This window comes from Balaenoptera acutorostrata, chromosome 15 (genome assembly GCF_949987535.1).
Source record: "Balaenoptera acutorostrata chromosome 15, mBalAcu1.1, whole genome shotgun sequence".
Taxonomy (NCBI): domain Eukaryota; kingdom Metazoa; phylum Chordata; class Mammalia; order Artiodactyla; family Balaenopteridae; genus Balaenoptera; species Balaenoptera acutorostrata.
The window spans coordinates 71880927-71904994 of NC_080078.1; the positions used below are offsets into that span (position 1 = coordinate 71880927).

General features: G+C 47.1%; 1 protein-coding gene across 1 annotated transcript in view; it reads right to left on the bottom strand.

Moving 5' to 3' along the window:
• Positions 1–17835: 17835 nt before the first annotated feature.
• Positions 17836–24068, bottom strand: part of PTPRT (protein tyrosine phosphatase receptor type T) — an 803133-nt gene continuing 796900 nt past the window's right edge. Inside the window, exons 28-31 of the mRNA XM_057529518.1 lie at positions 21448–21561; positions 20401–20564; positions 18686–18821; positions 17836–17921 (exon numbers count right to left, since the gene is read on the bottom strand). Of these exons, the coding sequence (XP_057385501.1) occupies positions 17868–17921; positions 18686–18821; positions 20401–20564; positions 21448–21561 (468 nt within the window). The 3' untranslated portion in view covers positions 17836–17867. The remainder of the gene's footprint in view (positions 17922–18685; positions 18822–20400; positions 20565–21447; positions 21562–24068) is intronic.

The following is a 24068-nucleotide window of genomic DNA, read 5'->3' on the forward strand; positions in this document are numbered from 1 at the left end:
TGGGCTGTTCTATATATATAAATTTAATCTGGTCTAAGGTGTTATTTAAGGCCAATGTTTCCTTAATTGTCTGTCTGGATGATCTGCCTATTGATGTAAATGGGGTGTTAAAGTCTTCTACTATTATATTATTACTGTTGAGTTTTCCCTTTATGTCTGTTAATATTTTCTTTATCTATTTAGTTGCTCCTATGTTGGGTATATATATATTCACAACTGTTATACCTCCTTGTTGAATTGATATATATTATCATATATATGATGTATATGATCATTTTAAGTTGATGGTTTCTTAAGTTTAAGCACTTTTATCAAACCTGCATTTTTAACAACCTCCCTCATGTTGAATGTTTTTGACATAATATTTTATATTTTTGTTTTGTATATCCCTTAACTACTTATTGTGGATATAGATGATTTTACTACTTTTGTCTTTTAACCTTCCTACCAGCTTTATAAGTGGTTGATCTACTTTTACTGTATGTTTGCCTTTGCCAGTGAGATTTTCCCTTTCATAATTTTCAGTTTTTGTATTTTTAGTTGTGGCCTTTTGTTTTCTGCTTAGAGAGGTCTATTTAACATTTTTTGTAAAGTCACTTTAGTGGTGCTTAACTCTTAGTTTTTGCTTTTCTGTAAAACTCTTTCTCTCTCCTTCAAATCTAAATGATATAACCTTGCCAGGTAGAGTATTCTTGGTTGTAGGTTTTCTTCTTTCATCACTTTGAATATATCCTGCCACTCCCTTCTGGCCTGCAGATTTTCTGCTGAAAAGCCAGCTGATAGCCTTATGGGAATTCTCTTGTATGCAACTGGTTGTTTGACTCTTGCTGTTTTTAAGATTTTCTCTTTATCTTTAATTTTTTTCCATTTTAATCATAATGTGTCTTAGTGTGGACCTTTTGGGTTCATCTTATTTGGAAGTCTCTGTGCTTCCTGGAAGTGGATGTCTACGTCCTTCCCCAGGTTAAGGAATTTTTCAGCTATTATTTTTTCAGATAAGTTCTCTGCCACTTTCTCTCTTCTTCTTCTGGGACCCCTATAATGTGAATGTTAGTATGCTTGATGTTGTCTTAGAGGTCTCTTAGCTATCCTCATTTCTTTTTCTTTTTTTCTATTCAGCTTGGGTAATTTCTGTTACTTTGTCTTCCAGACTGTTGATCCATTCCTCTGTATCACTGAATCTACTGTTGATTTCTTCTAGTACATTTTTTATTTCAGTTATGTGTCCTTTATCCCTGTCTTGTTCTTCCTTTTTTTTTTTTTTTGGCTGTGCCATGTGGCTTGTGGCTTGTGGGATCTTAGTTTCCCAACCAGGAATTGAACCCAGGCCCCGGCAGTGAAAGTGCTGAGTTCTAACCACTGGACCACCAGGGAATTCCCTGTCTTGTTCTTCTTTATATTTTCTAACCCTTCGTGCAAATTTTCTCTGTGTTCATCCATTCTTTCCTGAGCTCAGTGAGCTTCTTTATAGTCATTATCTTGAAACTTTATTGGGTCGATTGCTTATCTCCTCTTCATTTAGTCCTTTTTCTGAGGTTTTTGTCTTGTTTGTTCATTCGGAACATACTCCTCTGTCTCCTCATTTTGCCTAAGTCTCTGTATTTATTTCTATGTATTTGGTAGGTCACTTATGTTTCCTGATCTTGCAGAAGTGGCTTTATGTAAAAGATGTCCTATGGGGTCCAGTAGCATACTCCCCTCTGGTCACCAGAGCTGTATGCTCTAGGGATGCCTCCTATGTGGGCTGCATGGCCCTTCTGTTGTGGTGGGCCTGACGACTGTAGGTTGCTGGTAGATGGGTCTGGCCCCCAGCCCAGGTGACTGAGAGGTCCTGCCTTGTGTGGCGGCTATAGGCCTGCTGATGGGTGGGTAAGTCCCTGGTGATAATAGGCTAGAAGGAGAATTCCAAAATGGCACTTGCCAGTGTCCCTGTCACCAGGGTGAGTCCCAGCTGCCTCCTACCTCTCTGACAGCCTCTCTTAGATCAGTAAGTGGGTCTGACTCAGACTCCTTTCAAACTACTGCCTCTGCACTGGGACTCGGAGTGGTGAGATTTTGTGCATGCCCTTTAAGAGTGGAGTCTCTGTTTCCTATAGACCTCCAGCTCTCCCAAATGTAAGCCCTGCTGGATTTCAAAGCCAGGTATTCTGGGAGCTCATCTTCCTGGTGCAGGTCCCCTGGGCTGGGAAGCCTGATGTGGGACTCAGAGCCCTCACTCCTTGGGGAGGAGTTCTGCAACTGTGATATGCCTTCTGCTTGTGGGTCACCATCCTGGAGGATGTAGGTCATGACTGTTTTGCCCCTCTGCCCCTCCTACACATTTCCTTCTTTAAATCTTTAGTTATGGAAAATCTTTTCTGCTAGTCTTCCGGTTGTTCTCAAAGATAGTTGCTTTGTAAGTAGTTGTGATTTGGTGTTCCCATGGGAGGAGGTGAGTTCAGGGTTTTCCTACTTTGCCATCTTTGCTATACCCCTATCCTTATTACTCTTAATAAGCTTGGGGTTACTAGGCATATATAATTGATTGTGATAATTTTGAATCATCATTCAATTGAAAAACACATATGCACATTCTTTGACACTCCTTTTATAGAGGATGAGTGTATGTCCTCTTCCTTTGAATCAGGGCTGACCTCAGTGAATCCGTTACAACCAGTAGCATCCAATAAAAATGATGCTTTGTAACTTAGAAGACCAGGTCAGAAAAGGTCACTCAGCTTCCACCAGAATCTAGTGGGACTCTCACTCTGGGGATGGCAGGGGCCAGGTAATGAGTCTGATTACCCTGACACCACCATGCTGGAGAGGTCACATGTAGACACTGTAGTTCATAGCCCAACTGACCTTCCAGCCAACATACAGCATCAACAGCAGTCATGTCCATGAGTCATCCAGGACATCCAGCCCTGTCAAGGCTTAAAGATGACTCCAGCCCTAGTCGACATCTGACAATAATCACCCTAAGCAAGAATGGCCAGATGACCCCTCCCTGAATTTCTGAACCACAAAATCATGAACAAAAGAAAAATGGTTGTTTTGGGTTAATTTGTTACACAGCAATAGTAACCATAACAGCAATCTCTCCCTTTTTCTTGCCTAACTGCATTAGCTGCATTGGCATTAGCCAAAAGTATTAAATAATAGCAATGATATCGGCATTCATGACTTTAATGGAAACACACTTAATTTTTCACTATTATTTAATACATTGGCTATTTATATTAGGCATTCTGTAGTAACATAGAACTCCAAACACTCAGTAGCTAAGTACCACAAAGTTCTGTAGCTCCAGGTAACTCCCAGGAGCAACTGTCCTCCATGTGGTGATTCAGTGATCCAGGCTGGTGCCGGCTCCCCCATCCTGTGGCAGCACATCTGGAATACAAGATCTCCTTGATTGATGAGGCAGGGAAAGAAAATTCTGTAGAGTCTCTCACCAGCAATTAAATACTTTGGTTTAGAATTAATATACATCATTTTTGCTCAAGCTTGTTCGTCAGGACTTGTCAAACAACACACTAATTTCAAGGAGGGCAGGAAGCTGTAACTCTTCCTTTATGCCTGGATGGAATGGAGAAGTAGATATGGGTGAATTCTGGTAATGCCTGCTATTCATGATTTTATCTTTTTATGCTAACAAAGTGTCCTACAATTACTAGCTCACTGAGACTATTGTATTTAATCAGAAATTGATGTTAAATTTTGTTAATGCTTTTTCAGTCTTTATTGAGGTGACTATATGTCTTTCTCCTTTTATCTATAGCCTTCCTAATATTGAACAATTTTTAAATTCTTGGCATATAGGCCACTTAGACATGGTATATAATTTTTGAAAAGCAGATAAGTGTAATACTTAATGTTTAGTAAAAATATTTGCATTTATAAATGTGACCAGTCTAGAGGTTTTAGGAATGTGTGTGTGTACTCTTCCAGATTTGGTATTTGTGCTGTTTATTCCCTTTTTTGTCTTGTTCTGAAATAGTACATACAGCATAAGAATTATTTTTTTGTTTGAAAGTTTAATCAAGTTCACTCATCAAAGTATCTGTTCTTGTATCTTTTAGGAAAGAAATAACTTCTATATTTTTTTCTCTGATAATTGGTCTACTCAGGTATTCTATTTCTTTACCAATTTTCATACATTTCCAAAATCACCCACTTGACCAATTTTTAAAAATTTACTAGCCAGAGTTATTCATCATATCCTTTCATAATGCTGTATAATTTCCTCATTCGCTGTTTTGTCCCTTTCCTGTTTCCTAATTTTGAGTATTTGCATTTTACCTTGATTAAAGTTATCAGCAATTTGTTTTGCTGGATACAGCAACAAAAAAAAAGTTCTTAGTATCAGTTATCAAATCTAGTGTTTTTCTGCATTTGTATTTGTTGTAAAATGTCTTCCTTTTCCTGGCAGGGACTTGATTTCATAGGCAGGCACTTTCCCTCATTCCTTAAAGTAAACACCTCTGCTTTGAACTCTTGCATCTTTTCATGTGTCTGGTGTTCTCCTGTTTGCTCATCCTTACAAGGGGAGTTCCGAACTTGCACAGAGTTGGGAGCTTCTGGAGAGCACGGTGGAGGGTGCAAGAGGGAAGGAAAGGAAGTTAAGATTTGCTGTTATCTTTTCTGCCAGTTCAGGAATCCGACTGCCTGGGAGGGCAGGGGCTTAGCCAAAGCTGGGGCTCTCAGCACAGGGAGTTTCAGCCGCCGTGAAGAGGTTCCTGGAACCCCCCTCTCCCCCATCTTCCCCTGGCACATTTTCCCCCATTAGGGGGCCGCTGCCTCTGCAGGCTGTGCTGCCACAAGCTGAGAGTCAGTATAGCTGCGGGCTCCCGACTTTGTGGGCATGGACCCCCAGTCCAGATACTCCCCCATCCCACGGGCCAACTACCCACCACTGTGCTAGTACTCACAGTAGGGCCCCTGTGGGGCCACTTATGGTCCTTCTTACTGTCTACTGGGCAAGCTGACTGTTTTCAACGAAAATATGAGACGGCAGAACTCCTGTTCCTAAATCTGAGTAGAAAATTAACATCATGTCACATAGGATGATCCTAGGGCGTGAGTATAGCGTCTCCCATATGAATCACTTTACACCAAGTCCATTTTTGTCCTTGGATCAAAAGCTTAACCGGACAACTGGCAGCCCTCTCTGTGTGTTGGCAGGGTCCCATCTCAGACTAACAGCTAGAGGATGGAGTATTGTGTGCACAGCTTAAGCCCAGTTTCTCAGTGTTCCCAGAAATGCATAAGCCTGATACAAAGTTTGATATGGAGGTATGATTCCAGGGATCCATGAGGTTACGGGGTGTACATCAGAGGAGGGAGGGAGAGGCAGTACAGGCTGTGTTACAGAGTTCGCTATTCCTCCAAGGGTCTGTTTGCTTGTTCTGGGACCATTTGACAAGTAACCTAAAATATAGCTCAGAACGGCCTTCAGAAGAAAGAAAGGAGGAAGCATCTGCCTACAGGCTCCAGTCTCCTATTGGTCAATGGTGGCTCCCCGACATTTCTGGGTAGCACACAGATGAGTGCTAAGGGGGTTCCTGTGGGCATCACAGAGGACAGCATCAGAAACTATGGGGCAGGAAACGAGAGGTGCAGAGCCTGTCTGAGGGGTGTTCTCAGCCTGGGCTGCCCCCACGTGAAACCTGCAGACCTGCTTGGAAATGGCCACCACAGCCACACGTAGGGGGTAAAAGGTGAGGTTGAGAATATTCAAAGTGATACAGTAGGCATCTGCTTTATCTGGTCGTGTAGCATCTGCTTTACCCGATCTTGGACATACTCAACTGACAAGGCGCTCCCTCCTCCCCCTGCCTCGCTCTGGGGTGCTCTGAATGGAGGGAAGCGTGAAAGCTAAAATCCTCAGCATGCTTTTCTGCAAGTTGCTCCAGGCCATTCACCCTCCCATAGAGGTTTCTTGTAATGTCATTTCATCTCCCAGGAGATAGACATGGATGATTGACCCATTTTCTGAGTGAGTGCAGACCATCTGGAGGGATGAACCGCTTCATCTTCTCTGAGGCTTCTTTCCATCTTCTAGGTGGCAAAACATGATTCATCATCAACCACTGCTGATAATCCTCATTTTAGCTCCTTGTGTCTTGTAATCAGAGTTAACTCCTTCCAGACTCACTCAGTGGCTTGGTGGCCAAGATTCCAGCATTTACTATGTATTTGTAGGTATTTTGGAGGAGAGCAGGGTGAGAATGGAGTAAGCTATGATCATCACCTGGAATGAGGATGGCTTCTTCCCCCTGCCCTGCCCACCCCATAGGGGGATGAATTCACCTTCTATTGAGGCACATAGAGCTGCTAGGGTCCTCATCATTCAAAAGGAGATGTGAGTCTTCTTCCTGGCTCGGCCGGCTCTTAAACCCTGGTTCCAAATTCAACCAGCAACTGAGATAGCTGCTTTGCTCGTTGTTGTCTGGGATAAAAGTCTCCAGCTCGCAGACACTCAGAGAGGAGAGCAGGGTGATGCTCAAGCCGTGTAGTACCTAAGATTCTGCAAACCTGCACCTTGCAGAGAACCGTGTGTGGGCCCCTTCCTTTTGGTCCTCCGGTAAAGAGATTTCACCGAGTTGTTCTATGGCAGGACGCCATCAGCCTTCAGGGAGGGAAATGTGTTGCATTCTGCTAAGGACGTTGTTTGAAGCCATTCTTTATTAAGGGGGTCCATGGGAAAAATAACTTCCAGCCCCTGTAGCAGAAATACTTTTATTGATGCTGAGCAACTGGTTTATTTTTCACTTTTGGACACTGAGTTGACTGACTGTGTTCTCCTTCTTGGGTAGACGGGCAGTGCCAAGTTTTTGAAGCTCTTGATCCAGGTGTGTGGCAAATCTTTTGGGTATGATTTCAATCTTGGCATCATCTTCTCTACCCTGCTTTCGCTTTTCTATGTTCTGCTGTCCCCACCTTTTTATAGAATTCGTTTTTCTATGTATGAAAGTAATATAAATTTTAGAAAATACAGAAAATCATAGAGAACAAAAATTACCTATGTTCCCTAGGATGAGAGATAACCATTGTTAATAACTGATGTAGTCTTTCATTCATTTATATACTCAATTTATTTTCTCTATCTATGCATCTGTATTTCTCTGTATGTCTCTCTATCCAGCCATATACTCCAGAGGTCCTTGAATAACTAGTTCAACTTCATTCCAAGGCCTAATCCATGGCTTGTGAAAACTGAAATCCACCTCGGATTCTGCTGATTTCTGTCGGTTATATTCCTCTGCTCCTCTCTGTCTCCACATTTTCAGTTTATGGGTGTCATCTCTCTGTGGGTGCCGTATCCCACCTACATGTCATTGGACATTTCAGGTTCAGTCCCTTTGCTAGAATTTAGGACAAAGCTACTTAGGCCAAATCCTTGTGGAGTCTAGTTGCATTTCCTAAAGATTAAGTGGTCAAAATTTTTCTAAAATTAACCAAGAGTGGTTTCCTTAACCCTATCTGTCTTGCCGGCTTCTTTTGCGTTTCTCCTGGTTCCTTTCTCCTTACCCACCCCTGCCCCAAACCCTGCCCAAGAAAATCAAATCCCCCTTCTTGCCTATTGCATGGCATGTTGGTGACCTCATGCCATGTCCTCAAGGGTCTGAGGGCTTCTATGTCCCAGAGTTCTGACCGGAGGCTTGAACCCTTGGAATTAGAGGAAGATCTTAAGCCAAACGGGAGGTCCCCATCAGCGTCCAAGCAAGGTGCTCTGAGATTTGATATGGACCCACACTCCAGGTCTAGCCAGACAGGAGGGCCTGGCCAGGCCGCCAACAGATATGTAAAGAGAATTGTGTCACTCTGGCCCATCTCCAGGGTTGGCACACATGGGGTGGGTGTCCCTCACTGTTAATGGGGGCCCAAAAGCATACTGCCATGGAAATATGACCATGGCATGCATGGTGTTAAGTGAAAAGAAGCCTGTCTCAGAACTTTTATATATACACACACACACACACACACACACACACATATATATGCCATTTATATAGAAAATTTATGTATATTTATATATGTATAGAAAGGTCTGCAATAGCAAAAAATATTAACAAGTACCTTTGAGAGTGGTGACTTTTACCTCATGCCTCAAAAAACTTTACTTTGAATTCTTTCAAGTGAGTATATGCTACTTTTATAATAACTCTTTAAAAGGTTATTTCCATTTTGAGAGGGAAGATGATACGCCCCAAAGTATTTTTATTAGGAGATACGTGAGATTTTTTTTCTTCTTTCTAATTTAATGTTCTCAATATCAACTATTACATTTGTGGCAAAAGAATAAACATAGCAGGCAGAATAAATGAGATTACCATGACCAAGGAAAAAGGGACAAGGATTACGAGCTGGCTGGCCACCGGGTTCCCCTCTTAGGACCTGAGTTGGGAAGCGTGCGTTCTCCAGGCTCTTGGCTTGCCAGGGGTGGATACTACATCTAGGTCTCTTAGGTTGGAGAACACTGCCAGGGTTCCTAAGGCTGAACGAGAACAAAGTGAACCAGGGCTCTGGCCCTATGGCTCACGCTTCCAGCTTGTACTTATATCTGGATACGTACAAAGAACTGGGAAGCCAGTCAATTCCAAGGAGTTGGTTCCAGCTGTTTCTTCTGCTTACCTGGAAAGCAGAGAGCATTGCATCATGTGCATCAGAGATTGGCAGCCTCATACCCTAGTTTGGGAACTGGTTTGTCTCCTTGTCCCCTATCTATCCCCTTCTAAGAGCTTTTGGAAGAGTGCTTGCTTAATTTCAGCATGCATTACAATCACCTGGGGCACTTGTTAAGCATGCAGGTTCCTGGGACCCATCCTGGACCTACTCAATCCGATTCTGCATGTTTAGAAGCTTCTCAGGTGAACTGATGTGGGTGGTCTGTGGACCACGCTCTGAGATGACAGGTTTAAAGTCTGCATCTGGCACCAATGGTTTGGTACCTAATCTCAGCATTTATTGCAACATTGAGAAGTGAGGTCTTTGTCAAGAGATGGAGTTATCTTCCCCTGACTCTTGATTCTGAGTATGCTGTGCAACCAGCTTTGTCCAATGGGATGTTGCAGACATGACTCAGAACAACTTATGTGATCAGACTTTCTCGTGTTCCTGCTATCACCAGGAGAAGCATATGCCTAGGCTAGCTTGCTGGTCCCAGGAGGAGAGTAAGAGACACATGGAACACGGCTGCACCAGCCAAGATGTCCTAGGCAAGCCTGGCCTGGAGCAGAGTCCTTAGCTGACACATGAGTGGACCAGCTGAGATTAGCTGAGCTCAGCCTAGCTTAAGCCCCAGCTGACCACCATGAAAGACTGTTGTTTAAAGTTACTGAATTTTGGGTGGTATGTTACACAGCAATAGCTAGCTGATACATCCAGGCAGTTTGTTAATATGCAGATCCTGAAACTGTGATTCTGTAGGGTCTTAAAAATTTGTCTGTTTAACAAACTTCTGGTGTGATTCTGATGCCAGCACTCTGTGGACCCCACTTGAGAAAAACTCTTGAGACCCAACCCTTTTACAGGTGCAATATGAAATCATGAAATATCCCTTAATATCTATGAACCTCAACTATTCCCATCTGCAAAGAGGGGATAATACATATTTCCTGCATCATAGATGTGAGGATTAAATGAACATAAAGAAATCTAGTCAGTAACAGGCTTTTCTTCTCCTCCTCCTTCGACTTGTCTCCGCCTCACCCTACCCAACCTCAGGAAGACACCAGTGCGAATATCTTAGGAAAACATGAATCTCAGGGTCACAGCTTTATTGTATAGATTTTTAACACAGCCATATTACAAACATTGTCAGGGAACATTTACAAGAATAAATAAGATGGACTTGCAGGTGTAAAAAGATTACACTTCACTGTAATGTACAGTCAAAAAATATATCTGATATTCATTGACCTGACATTATTTACCTTCTGCTTTTTGAAGCTAGAATTGGAAAGGAAAAAAAAAAAGAACATTGACAGCACAGTGCTGGCTTTTTTAAAAAGTTGATTTATTTTGTTTTCTCTTCTCATACGTGCTTTATCTATCAAACACCCAAACTGTACAAGTGCAGGCCATTGGGATTCGTGGAAGAGGCTGCAAACAGTGTGGAGACTTTGGTCTCATGCAGTATCATATGCCCAGTGGACGTGAAAATGTCAGTCTCCCTGGAGTTGATGGGAACCCCGTGATGGCCCTTATGGGGCTATGATGGTGTTCAGTGGCCAAGGCAATGGTAGAAGCCCCAACTCTTTGCCTTTCATTGGCTAGTAAGATGTAGGGTGGAAAGAGAAGGTAGAAAAGTGCTTTTGAGTCTGATTGCCAATATGGGTTAGCCTGGATTAGCCTGGGCTAGTTCAGGATCTACCTGGCAATGAAATGGATGTACCGGGGATGATTATGATCACATGTCAACTGAGTCACTGTGCTTTTGCTTTTGCAATTTGCTCTAACAGGCCTCGGCTGGGGAGGGGAGGGGTAGAATTCACCTCTGGAGTTAATGTGTATGGTAAGCAAAACCCCACTCTGGGTCCTACTTGGACCTTTACTGATTCCGGCTGTCACTGATGGCCCTGTTGGCCAGTGGATTGAAATTATGACTGGTCTCATCACAGATCTTGGTGGGCCTGGGTTCTATGGCAAAGCAGCTGCTCTCTCTGGGCTGTTTGGTGATAACCAGCCTGGATGAGCCTTCGTTGCGTGGCTAGAGCAGCATCTTGGCCTGCATGGTGCGGGGGCAGCAGGAGAGTAGGGGCTTCAACCAGCACAAAGCAAGCCCAACCTGCTTGGCTTTGTGCTCTGCAGGAAGGAAGGCGTTCAAACAAGGTCCCAGCTCCGTAATACCTCACTCATCTAAGGTGGTAGAAACTTAAAGGCCATCTCAGCAAAGCTCCTTCTTCCCTTTAAAGAGATGCCTGGCTTTTGCTGAACGGCTGCTGAGACAGAAAGCTCATCTCTGGCAGATAGCAAGTTCTCTCTTACAGCTATGAAGTTTCACCCATTGGTCCTAGTTCCGCTCATAGGAGTGATCCGGGACTAGCAAACTGTGCTTGAATTTATCTAATGATCTGCAGGCCTGTGGAGGGTATGGGCACTGGTATTCTGCCTAACTCTTCAGAAGTCTGATCTGACCTGGGATGTCACGCCTTTGCCCTCTGAGCCTCCAGACTGCCCTGGAGGCTTTGGTCCAAAGAACAGCCTATATCATTAATCTTCCATGGGAGAGACAGGTGCACGGTGGGCACTGAGAATTTGTTGGACCATCACAAAGGGGGCCCACTGCTTTGTATTCATAAGCCCGAAGGCACAGAAGTATGTGTACAGGAACTCAACTTTGCAGTTTTGGCTGGTTGCTTCGTAATCCCTTTCCTCCCCCAAATCTAAGCATCCCATTCACCAAGGAACCATAAAGTATAATAATTACTCTGAGCTCCAGGCTTTCATACCAATACCTTCCTGACCAACACTCTTAAGGACCGCAGACCCTCATTCTCTGAACATTTCAACCAGGGATCAGGGTCCAAATCCCACTGCCCAGAGCAGCTCTCAGACACCTACGGAAGCTCCATGGTAACCCTGCCCCAGCAGCTTTACTCTACAGTATGCCCATGCTGAGTCCTACATCTTTGTGTCAACGGCAGCGACTAGCCCAACCTCTTAGATAACTAGGATGCTAAGCCTGGGGTCTACCATTATGGTGCTGACCCCGCCTCCTGGGGACCTAACATTCTTGGGTGGATTTGAGGGGGTGAATGTGGCCTCTTTGATGACCTTTTTCCACCTCTTCTGGAGGCAGGCAGGAGGGATGCAAGAGATGGTCTTGGTACCTACAAGAGTGTTGTACAGCCAGCCAGCGTGACGCAGAAGTCTATGGTTACCAGTAAACCAGGAGAGAGAGTGTTCATGTGCCTAAGTATGGCTTAGACATCTCTCTGTGCTTCTGAGGATCGTACCCATGACTCTGACAAACTGGAGCCTCCTCCACTCTCTGCCACTGACTTCTCTCCTTGCTGTTCAGACAGTGGATGACCTCAAAGGCAGATCCTGGATGGATGGAAGCCAAGGCCTTGCATTTTATCACTGCTAGGCATGTCTCTGTTGAAAACCTCCAACACGGAACCCTTGCATGGGGATATAGGAACAAGGCTGAGTCTTAGCTGGTTCCCTCTATACTGGATTCACATTACTTATTTCCCTGTTTTATTTGGCTGTGATTTGGAGCTGGCATCATGGGCTGAGAAGGAGCTCAGACTAGTTAGATGGCGGGGAAGGAAAGTCAGGGCTTGGAGATGCAGCGGCCACCGTGTGACTCATGTCTCATCTTCTGCCCTGCAGCTTGGGTTGACCACCTGTCCCCAGGGATCCTGGCCCAGCACAGTGTGCTGGCCTTGTGGTTTAGAATTAGCATCGTGGTCATCTTACCCACAGGCTCACCCGTGTTTTCCATGGCATTACTCCTGACTCAACTTGGTGCTGATGGCCTCTCTGTCCAGCCCAGGAGAGGCCAGAAGCAGGCTAAGTGAAGGGGGTTTTCTTCATCCCCTGTGAGGTACAGGGGAGCTGCCCTCTCCTTCAGTGTCACTGGATCTGGGCTGGGCAGTTACTCCTGCAAAGATGACATGGTGAGCAACTGTTTGCTCCTCCCTGGGCCTCACTTCTGTCTGCAGCGCCCTTGCTAGACTGAACACCGCTATGCACACAACAGGGATTCACACCACAACTGAGGAAATGTAGATCGTGGTGAGGATACACACCAGGAGCTAGCTTACCAACGGGGCACCGATGATGAATAAACATGATGGCTCAGAGGGAAAATTATCATCTTTTCTCCAAGACACTGAGACACATCCTAAAGCAACAGCTTTGTTCCAAGTGGTTCTGGCCAGTCCCTCTCCATCCCCCATCCTACTGTGTCACAGAAGTGACCACTTTGCCCCGTAGGCCATAGGCAACCTTGGTTCTGAGCAGTCCTATCGGGTCCAAACTTCTAGGCTTTGCCTTTCTGTTTTCCTACCCAAAGCTCTCCAAATCGACCCACCCCTTCTACCTGGCTGAGGCTCCTCTTTCTACATCTTTTCCCACTAATTGGTTGGTTGGCCCAACATGCTACAGCCAAGAAATGGCTGGGCTGGACTAGAACCAAAGCCTGAGTCCTTCTATCACAACCCCATGTCTCACCAAGGGATGGACCGTGCCACGGTAAGCTGAGCTTCCTGATGGCGCCCCCTCCAGGGCCCTGCATGTTGTAAGAACCCAGTGAGTACGTGGGGTTGAAGTAAAGCGACGAGGCTTCCAGCCCCTCATGTGAAGTGTGTCCTCAGATCGGCCCCCATTAGCAACCATGTGACTCTACCTAGACGAAGGGCACCGCCTCTTAGAGGCCCCAGCATTCAGGAACCTGCTGAGTAAGGCTGTGTTCATCATCTCCTTTCCCTTTAGGGTTTTACGCGCTCAGCCGTCGCCACTCCAGATGGGCATGTCCTTGTAATTCTAGTAGATTTCAATGGCTTTTTTCCAGTATCCAACGGAAGGAGACTTGAGTTGAGATCAACCCATGAACAGTGAGGTCAGGGTACCCCCATACCACAGGATCTGCTAAGGGGAAGGTGAGCTGGACTTGAGTCTAGAATTGGCCTCAGGAGGAAGCGGCATGGCCAGGCATTGTGCCTCTTAGACTGGGCTGTAATTCCCTAGGGTCCATCATAGTTGAGTTGAAGGGATCAAAGCCACATGAGGGACCAGGGCACATGTGGTTAAAAAAATATTTATGCACTCCTATGAAAACAAGTCAGGCTAAATTAGAGAAGAATGCAAATATTATGTGAATTGCTAGACATGAAACTGAAGGAATTTTAAGCTTACCATTGTCTGCTTTGGGCTTTACAAGGTCCACTGGGCCTGTCTCACTCTAGTCTTTGCTGTTACAGGTAGCCCCCCATGGGAAAATCTGAGACATGGGAAAATATTGTCTTTGAAGTCAGAAGAACCAGTTTAAATCCTGGCTCCCTCCTTTACTAGCTGTGGTGGAACTGTGGGCAAACGATTTCACCCCTCTGAAACTCAGTCTCCTCATCTATAAAATGGTGACAATTAGAAGCCCTTCTTAGGAATGCTGGAAGAATTCGGTGAGCTCACGTTTAGAGTCTCCAGCACAGGGCCTGCTGGTTGCACGGGAAGGCTGACATCTGGCAGGCAGGCCACTGCCCGGGCTACGTCCAAAGAGACAGAGTAAAAGCAAGCTGATCCCTTCTGCTCCCACAAAGGGAGGCATGCTGTAGCCATCTAGAGGCTCAGAGCCCCCTGGCCCCAGGACCTTCGTACCAGAAAGGAGGGGAGGACAACGTGTTAGAATGCAGCTAGGATACATCCCGAAGATGTCTAGGCCAGACATGCAGTCAGGTGGGGACAGTACCTGGCTTCTCGTTAATTCCTTGCATCTTCTCCAAACAGGGTCCACATCTAGGAAGTGAGAGCCATGAGGCTTTGTGCTAAGTGAGGGGACTCTCTCGGGCAGCCCAGAGACAGGAGGCTGGCCCCTGTCGTGGAGACCCAGAGAGCATGAGTTCCACTTCCCTCTGCGTCGTGAACGGTGAGCCTGCCCTGTAAGTGTAGAGGAGTGGGAGGATACCCCGAGGGAGGGGAGCTTTCCTGGGGAAGGGATCAAGTCCAAATTCCCGGGCACCAGCGCCCCGTCTCATCCACGTCCTGCCACATTCTTGCCACGTGGGATCTTGCGGAAAGCATCCCCATCCGCGAGCCTCAGTGTCTGTCTTCCAGTGTAAACTGGCCGAAGACTGTTCACTGCCCTGCATCCTTTGGAGGGTGGTTGGGTTTGTGAGGAAATGACGGGGGGCCAGGGGTGCTGAGCTGGGGGAACCATCACTGGCCCTTGTTGGGTTACCCAGCATGGCCCCGAGTTTTCATTCTAAATTCCTTCTCCCCAAAGTCACATTCTAAATTCCTACCATCTGAAATGATAGAAGCCACTGTCATTTTCATCTGCCAGCTATTTTGCCCCCTCCTGAGCAGAGTAAATCCTAGGGTTTATTTGTGTTAGACAGCACCCACCTCTCCCAGCCCCCATTCTGTACGGATGAGCCCAGATCTGAGAGAGGAGCATATAGCTGGCTGATCTGCTATGTCACAGGCTCCTTGAAGGCCGAGACTAGAGCCAGGGGAGGCCAGCAGGGGGCCAGGGCCTGGGGACCAGGGAAAGGGACCATGAAAGGGGAAGAGCAAGTTCGTGGTGGGGCTCCTCTGCCTTCCTTTGCTTTGAGATACTTCCTTTTGAACCTCCAAAGTGACAGCCCTTCCTTGATCGAGTCTGGTGTCCCTGGACTTCCAGACAGTTGCAGAGCCCATGCCGACGGGAACAGCTTCTGTGGGCTCCTTCCGTGTCCCGTCCTCATGGGCCCAGGGGTCTGGCTTGGTCACCCTGCTTCGTGGCAGAGCAGAGACCCTGAGTTTCTCACAGAAGCTGCGTCTCCTGATCCAGCAACAAAATAATGAGCAGACAGACAAATAGATGTGATATTAAAAAGTATACGCTTAAGGGACCATTTTCACAGTGTCTGATGAAAGGGAAGAGGCAGCCCCACTGGCCCCACAGGGAGCCTCCTCTAGCTCTGGGCTGAGCGCATCGCTCCAAGCTCCGCTGGCTCCTTCTTGCCCACGGGGGCCAAGTCTGCCCTGTTGGTGGAGCATTTGCCCCCTGACCCTGGCTTACTTCCTGCCATGTTCTGCTCCAGTTGGGCTGACCTCCTGCCATCTCACCCCCCCACCCCAAGGATTTTGCACACCTCTTTGTCTTTGCACACGCTGATCCCTTGGCCTGAGTTTCCTTTTCTTCCTTTTTCTACCCAGTGGAATGGATGTCACCTCCTCTAGAAAGCTCTACGCTGAATCTCTCTCGCTGTGAGGCTCGTGTAACACTTGTAAGCTGCGCTGTCGTTCAATTTTCCCAGGATACAGTAAGCTCTTTAGGGAGAACACTGTGCCTTACTGAATTCTGTGCTCCTCACGGAGCTAGACCGGCCTTCAAGATGAAGACCAGCGCCCCATCTGGGGCTAGACCGGCCTTCAAGATGAAGCTTCCTGGATCCCAGGCCACCCGGGGGCTGCCAGGTACTGTCCCAAAGCAACAGCTAGAGACCAAGGTAGAGTGTCCCTGGCTGGCAGACCTCACAGCCTGAGGGCACAGGGAATTGTTTTCACTGGCTAAGGAATGAGATGGGACTAGCTTTCCTGGGGAGCCGGGAATGAGTTGCTAAAATATATCTGAAATTCTGAGCTTCCCAGAAAAATTGACATTGGAAAGAAAGAATTAAATTCCCATTTGTGGAGTTCTCTGCTCAGAAATTTCTGGCCTTATTTTCCCTCCATATAATAATTGCTTGGCTGAGAAAGGATGAAGAAAACATTACAAATAAGTCTCATCACTATTATCTGCCTTTTGGAAACCAGAACATCATGACTGAGGAAGACGCCTCAGTGTCTTCGGTTGTAAAATAAGGACGATAACAGGTGAATAGCTCGCTCAGGGAGGGCAGGGGTGGGTTCTGAGAACTTGCCAAGCCTGGCATATAATAGATACTTAGCCAGTGCTGGGCCCCCCTGTCACTGACTGACCCATACTTTGGGCAAGAGTCTAGATTCCCCAGGTCTGATCCCCTTGTCCTATTTTAAACCAAAGTATAGCTGGGTCCACGATGACATTTTCTGAGATGGCAGCTGAGTTTCTCTAGGAAGGTGTTCAAATTTGGAGATCCGAGGTTATGCTGGTACTCTATCTGTCCGCCCCAAAGGCAACCAAAATGGAGTGTCCTCAGACTAGCCCTTCAGACTATCTCTCCCTCGCTCAGTGGCTGTGCTGTCCCTGGCTGGGAACTTTTAAGGACATTGCCAGGAGAGATAACAGGCCCCAGAGATTTGTCTTATAGCTACACAACCAAACTTCCCTCCCCGCCTTTTTTTGATATAAGAGACTAAGAAAGATTTTACACCCTCCAAAAGAAAGTTTCTTTTCACATACACTTTGGAAAATCATCAAATCTTAACTTGTTCATCCCTCCCAAAGGAGCCGCCGCCCAAGACACGCCGGGTCAGCCAGAGCCATGCCCCAGGGAGGTAGTCCTTTTTCACAGAGACGAGGAGGAGCGGCAAAGTTCCCTGCAGTTCTGCCCCATCCCACTGATCACAAAAAAGCAAAGAAAACCTTCATCCCGGAGTGCCGCGGACACAGTGGACTGGCCAGTGAATGACAGAAGGTCAAGGCCTGGGCTGGGGGAGGGGTACACAATGGTGGTGGGCCAAGCCCCATGCAGGTTAGTTGGGAGGCTGGGGGCCTCTGCTGTGGTCTCGGGAGCATCCTGAAGTCCCAGTGATCCAGAGGTCCCTGAAGGAGACGGCAGCAGAGCAGTGACCCCCGCCAAGAGCCCGGTCATATTCACGACCACGTGGAGGAGGAAAGCACACATCCCCCCACTGCCCAGGGGACGCAGGGCAGAGGAAGTGCTGCCAGGCCTGTCACTCCCCTGTACCCACACAGTCAGCTTGCCTCGAGATTCACAAATTTGAAAAGAGCAAAAGCAAGAGGTCTGGGCACTGAAAAATCCGGGCCTTGCTATACAGGTGCACTTCTGTATGGGCCCGTGCCTGAGGCTGGAAAAGAAGCCTGGGCCTTTCAGGGCGGCGTCCTCCACAGCAACTGGAGACCCCTCCAAAGGTACAGAGCCCACCGTGGACCACAGGACCAGCAGTCTTCTCTCTGGAGTTGGGCAGGGTGCTGCCGCTTAGCGCCTGAGCCCAGTTGCTGCCATTCACAGAAAAGGGGGCTTGGCTGCAGCAGCCTCTGGCAGGTTCTCCATGCCATTGGGCTAAAAGGAGCTTAAATATTCCAGTGCCACCTCGTATACAAATTTATACTGTTCCTGAGAGGAGGAGAGGCAGAGAGGGAGAAGAGAAGACGAAAAGGAAAGGGAAAATGCATTTAGTTTAGAGATACAGATTACGGACGAAACGTTATCTATGTCTATACTAACAGTCAATTCAAAATTGTCCACGCAGATTCAGATTCAGTAGATCTGGAGCGGGGCTCAAGAGTCTACATTTCTACCAGGCTCCCATGTGACACTACTGCTGCTGCTGGTCTGTGGACCAGACTTAGGCCCTCACTTTGGGTAAGCCCACACTTAGCACAGACTTAAAGACTCATTAAAGTTCCCTGTGTACGGTGTGTCTCCATCTCTGCACCAGGTCTTTCTTAACGTCTGGAGCTCTGCCCCCTGTCTCTTCCTCTCCCTTGCTTCACAGTGTCCTAGCCCAAGGCTTTATATGATAAAAATGAGCATAAATTAATTAGAATAGGATTGGACTGAGTCAAAAACATAATTCACATTCTACTAATCCAGAATCCCTTCCCCTAAGCCAGAATTAGTGATACTTTCCCACGGCATGGAAAGAAAGTAAAACAACGTAGCGTGTGCCAAGACGAATTATCTGGACTCTCTGCAGAAGAGAAGTTGGTGAGGCTGGAGGGAGGAAGCAGGTAACTGTGTGTGCAAAGGGCAGCGACTGCAGGTGCTCAAGAAGCATCCGGCTGTTGAGTGATTTTACTCTTTGATGCTATTTTCTTCAGGTCAAGGGAACTACGGTCAGCCCCTGGCTACTGGAGAACAGTTCTCGGGACACTCACCAGGGTCTCCACCATGTTGGACTTGTTGTTACGTAACGTTTTCACGATGTGGAACACGTCGATGATGTTTTGCTGCTGGATCATCTCACACACGCTGCAGACGGCACAGAAGGTTCCGCTGCGGCCTCCCCCATTTCTAAACAAACACAGAGCAAAAAGGTGAGCAAGCTTCCTGGGTACCCGTCAGGCGCCTGCCGAGCCTAAGGCCATGCCGGCAGTAGTGGAGGGTGGCTGCGACGGCAAATGCAAGGGAAGGCAGTGGTGAAAGTCTTCGCCTGAGCCATGAGCTACGTTTGGAGTCCCATCTGTGCCGTGAACCTGCTTTGACCTTGGGCAAGTCACTTCCTGTGTCTGAGCCTCAGGGTCTTCATTTGCATAATGAAGGGGATAACCTTTGAAAGCTCACTTAGCTTGATGTTTCCTTGGTTCTAGCAGCATGTGACTGTCACCCACGGCACACTGACCCAAACCCCCAGGACAGACAGAGTGTCTTTGTACGTGTGGTGCCTGCATCCTTGTCCAAAAGGATGCTCTGGGTCCACCTACACATCCAGTGAAGACAGCGGAAGGTTGCACGTGTTTTTACTCCTAGTTCTTTCCATCCGCTAAGGACAGCAATACCAGAGACATCTCTGTTAGCTGGGGTCAGCCAGCCTAGGTTTTGGGTGGGGCTGGGATGGGTCTCAGATGCTGAGTCCCGAAAAGACGCATCTCTATTTATACACCCTGGTTTAAGCAAGACCCTACTGACCTGGAAAATAGAGAAAGAGGGCTCTTGGCAGGGTCATCCCTCTGTCACACTTTCTTTCTGATGCTCCGTAAGTCATCTTCATGGAAACACCCCTCCAACTCTTTACAGAAAATCTCTTTAGGAATCTGCCAGATTTGGAACTCCTGGGCGTATTGCCAAGAGCAACTAATGATGTCATGTAATGGTCTGTGTCTAGAGAACATCTGGATGGAAACTAAGTCACTGAGTCTACCTCCCAGATGTTTTATCCACAGGACACCCAACGACCAGATGTTTCAAGTACAGACAGCTGCCCTCCATTCACTGGCCAGTGCCTGCATTTCAGTGTCTCTTGTGGTGCCTCTGCCCTCCAAGGATGCCAAGGTCTCTGTTGACAGAAGGACACCCCCGTGCTTTCCTACAGCTCAAACTGCTGGTCACCTCGGCAAGGGAAGACACGAATAAAAGGTACTCCTGCAAAAAAGCAGGCTAAAAAACAACTGCATGGGACAGAGTAGGAAGGGCCCCCTGTCCATCCCTCCCTTAAGCTCTCCGATTTTCCTGACATGTGTGCACCACATGAAAGAGGGGGCACGATAAGCCGGTTTTGAAATGACTGAACTCCATTCCAGGATAAGATGTTATTAATGCCTCCACCTGCTCCAGAAATATTATTCTGAAAAAGGGAAGACTTTGATTCGACTTCCTTTTTAAAGAGTGAGGCCCTCTCCATCACTTCTCCCCAAATCACTTTAAGTTCTAAGAAGCAAAGTGAATGATTGTGAATCAGCTGTTCCACACATAGCGTTATGGCTGCAATCCCAGTCCATTAAAGGACTGTAATGCCTTGACTACCCTCCTATTGGCCTGTAAGGGTGTGGTATGGCCAGGCATGCCTAGGACTGGTATTTGTGGCCAGCGGCATCCTCAAGGATGTCCCATTACCCACCACCCTGTTGCCCTGGAGACCCTCCATCATACTCACAGGCAGTGGACCACAGTGCGTCCCTCCCTCCCATCGTACTGCTCCTGCCACTTCTCCAGCCGTCGGACCACTTTGAGCAGAGAGCGCTTGGAGGGGGGCGTGTCCCGGTAGGCAGGCCAGCCAATGTACTGGAGGTGCTGGACTATACGATACCCATCCTGTGGCTGAGAACAGAGAGGCTATTAGGGCTGTTCTGCTGGGGATGCTTAGGGATGCAGGCCCTCCAGATACCCTGGAGACTGCAGCACTGCAGTGGAAGATGGAATAAATGGGGTCTACGCTATAATGTCCTCATGGGGAGTCACACACTATCCCCATACCCACCTCTACACCTCTGTGCACGCTGATTCTCCTGCCATGACTGCTCTGCATCCCTCCTCTACCTGAAAAACGTCTACTCAGTCCTCAAAACCCAATTCAAATGCCCCTTTCTCTAGGAAAGCCTTCCCTGAATACTGGGCAGGATTCTTCTCTCTTTCTGCAGTTCATGAGCCAAAACACATCTCGCTTTCCCATTAGATAGCGAATTCTGAGGGCAGGGACTGAATCCTGTTCACCACGAGCCCCCAGTAAAGACCAAGGTCACTTTAGTTAGCCATCATTTCATAGATCACTCATCTGTTCCCTCCCACCCAATACTCCTCCACCCAGCAGTGAAATTCCTCATGGAAGCAACTTATTATTTTCCATCTTGGTGTTCCCACCATCTAGCCCAAAGCTTACTGGATCCAATCAAAGGCTGCATCAACTCATGCTGAAACAGCACGACACAGCAGGGAAGCACTACATTCTGAGAATTTGTGTCTACATGGCAGCAAGCGTGTCAGGAAACAGGCAGATGGCAGGCTGGATGTCCCCCTGTGTGTCTCTGTGTGTGGGAGCCATTGCTGGGTCTGGAGCCAGAATTGGCAAAGGCATCACTTCCCCAAGGACGAGATGAACAGGAGAGGACAGCACAGACTCCTGGCTGGCCTGCGGGGTCCTCCTCCGGCAGCTTCCATCTGTTTTGGGAAGGAGTCCGGGAAGCAGCGGTGGCCATACACTTACCCGAGCCATGTTACAGATGCGGAATATTCTGTGGATGATGTCCTCATCAATGTCTGCAGAGACGAATTCCACCTGGATGGGCCCGTAGCACCCCGAGGTCTTCTCAGGCCAGTACTGCATACAGAGCTGAGGTAAGGAAAGGGGTCACAGAAAAAGGCCAAGGTCAGGGGCCGGGGGCATTGGTTTCATTTATCATGAAACCTTTCTTACTGCCTGCAGGACACATTGGCTAGAAAGGTAGAGTATTATGTAGGAAATTAGGCTCAGCCTTCCTGTTGGGGAACAGCTACCCATTTTTCTGGTTGTTGAAAAGTCAGAGCTCTGAGCACAGAAACACTGGGCTTAAACATCTTTGCTGTGCTGATTTCAAACCATTTGGTAGGCTTGCTGGGCCTCAGTTTTCCCCATCTGTAAAATGGGGAAAATACTGTCTACCTTGTGCTGCTGTAAGGGTTAGATAGAACACTCTGAGGAAGGGCAACTACAATCTTTAGTTCAACACAAATCATAGCAACTTTTCCCCATTCTAGGAAAACCTTCACGGTGTTTATTTCATCATCAGATCATGAGTAGTTTTAAAAAATACATAGGTTTTGGCATCAGACAGGCTTGGGTCCAAATCCAGTCTCTGCTGCTTACTAGCTGTGCCATCCAGGCCTCAGTTTCTCCTGTGTAAAATGGGGCTAATTATGCTTACCTTGCACCAAAAGATAATGTAACATGGTATTGAGAGATCTTGCCTATTACCTTTCCTATTTTTTTGGAATTAGAAATTAGAACCTACAGCTGAGAGCAAAAGGCAGTGGTTGCTTCTCAACCTAAGACAGTGCTTCTCAGCAGAGGTTGCTCTGTCACCCAGGGGACATGTGGCAATTCTAGAGACATTTTTGATGATCACACCTGGGGGTTGCTATGGGCGTCTAGTGAGTAGAGGCCAGGATGCTGTTAAATATCCTACAATGCATGTGACGGCTCCCCTGAGAGGAATCTGGCCCCAGTTCTCAATGGTGCAGAGACTAAGCCTGGCCTAAGATCATAAATTGTCCCTTTAGTTTATAGCGTCATCAAGAGTGAGACACAGATACTTTATGCCCCGTATCTGTTGAGTCACTAGATGACTATAGTTGGGGAAAGAATATTAAGGTAGGAGGCACAGGCTGTGGCTCAGAGTAAAGCATGCTTCCTCAACTCCTGGTTCCCAAGGGGCGTGGAGATGGACACTGTCCAGGGGCAAGGAGGAGAGCTAAGATTGAGGCTGCAGGCTCGCTGGGACCACCCCAGCATGGACCAAGAGGCCACGTGTTAGAAAGCCTTTTCACCTGGGGGTTGCCCAGAAGATGTAGCTGAGACTCAAAGACCCACCAAAGCTTCTGAGATCCTGGCATCTCAGTGGGGTCTGCCACAGCCTATGCTGAGCTTGCAGACAAGGAACTAGACGGACAGAGGCTACCCACGGCAATCCAGTGGCCTCCTCATAACCACCATGGATGCAGGGTTTTCATGAAAGTGATCGCTTTCCCTTTCATTCAGAGAACAGTCAACTCACCCTGGGTAGTCACATGCAAAAACATTTTTGATTCTATCCTTCCTCCAGAACTAGAGGCAGAATGGAGGAGCAGGGAGGAGGGAGACCGTAGGAGAGAAAAGCACACATCTCCCACCTTCCTAGCTGTGGAACCTAAACTCCAGCTTAGGGATAACATTTGTTCACATTATGGCCCACTGGCCAAACCTGGCCAGCTGTCTGATTCTGTAAATAAAGCTTTACTGAAATCTAGCTATATTAGCCATTTACATACTTTCTGTGGTTGCCTTCAAGCTACAACGGCAGGTTTGAGTAGTTGTGACAGAGACCGCACAGCCTACAAAACCTAAAGTATTTCCAATCTGGTTCTTTCTGCAGAGAAGGTTGGCCAACTCTTGTCCTATAGGGCTGTTCTAAGGATAAAGAGAGAACACATGGGAAGAAAGCCCTTAGCAGAGTGCCAGCATCCACGACATTCCAGCGATTCATATCATTCTTGAACCTCTCAGTGCTCAACAAAAATAACAACAATAATGATAATAGCTAACATATAAATTTGAAGAATTCTTCCTCTTATCACCCCTCTTAAATAGCAAAGGTAAGCAAGATTAAGTTTCATAATGCAATGGTGCCTTGCTTTCCTGGCGTCTCCATCGGGGGTTAATTGAGAATATTGAGAAAGAAGGTGTGTGTGTGTGGTGTGTGTGTGTGTGTGCGTGTGCGTGTGCGCGTGTGCGTGCGTGTAGGTGGGGAGTGCTGGTCACAGAGGTCTCTGCGGCTGGGCAGTCATCTGCTGAGCTGTGCAGTAATGACAGATCCACAACTTGAACTTCATTTCTCTTTGCCATTGGCTCTTCTGACCTGCAACCTTCACAGTAATGAGGGACCGGTACAGATAAGTCTGTGGCTGGCCAGAGAAACCAGAATTAATCAGAACTGCCAATTTAAAAAAAATAATTGCCTTTATTACCTGCATTGAATCGTGCCTTGCCAGAGGTTGGCTCTGATCCTGACATGAAGTACATGGGTCCAAGGCATCAAGCAAAGTCTATTATCCCCAATATTTTCAGTCTGGAGAGAATGTGGAACGATTTGT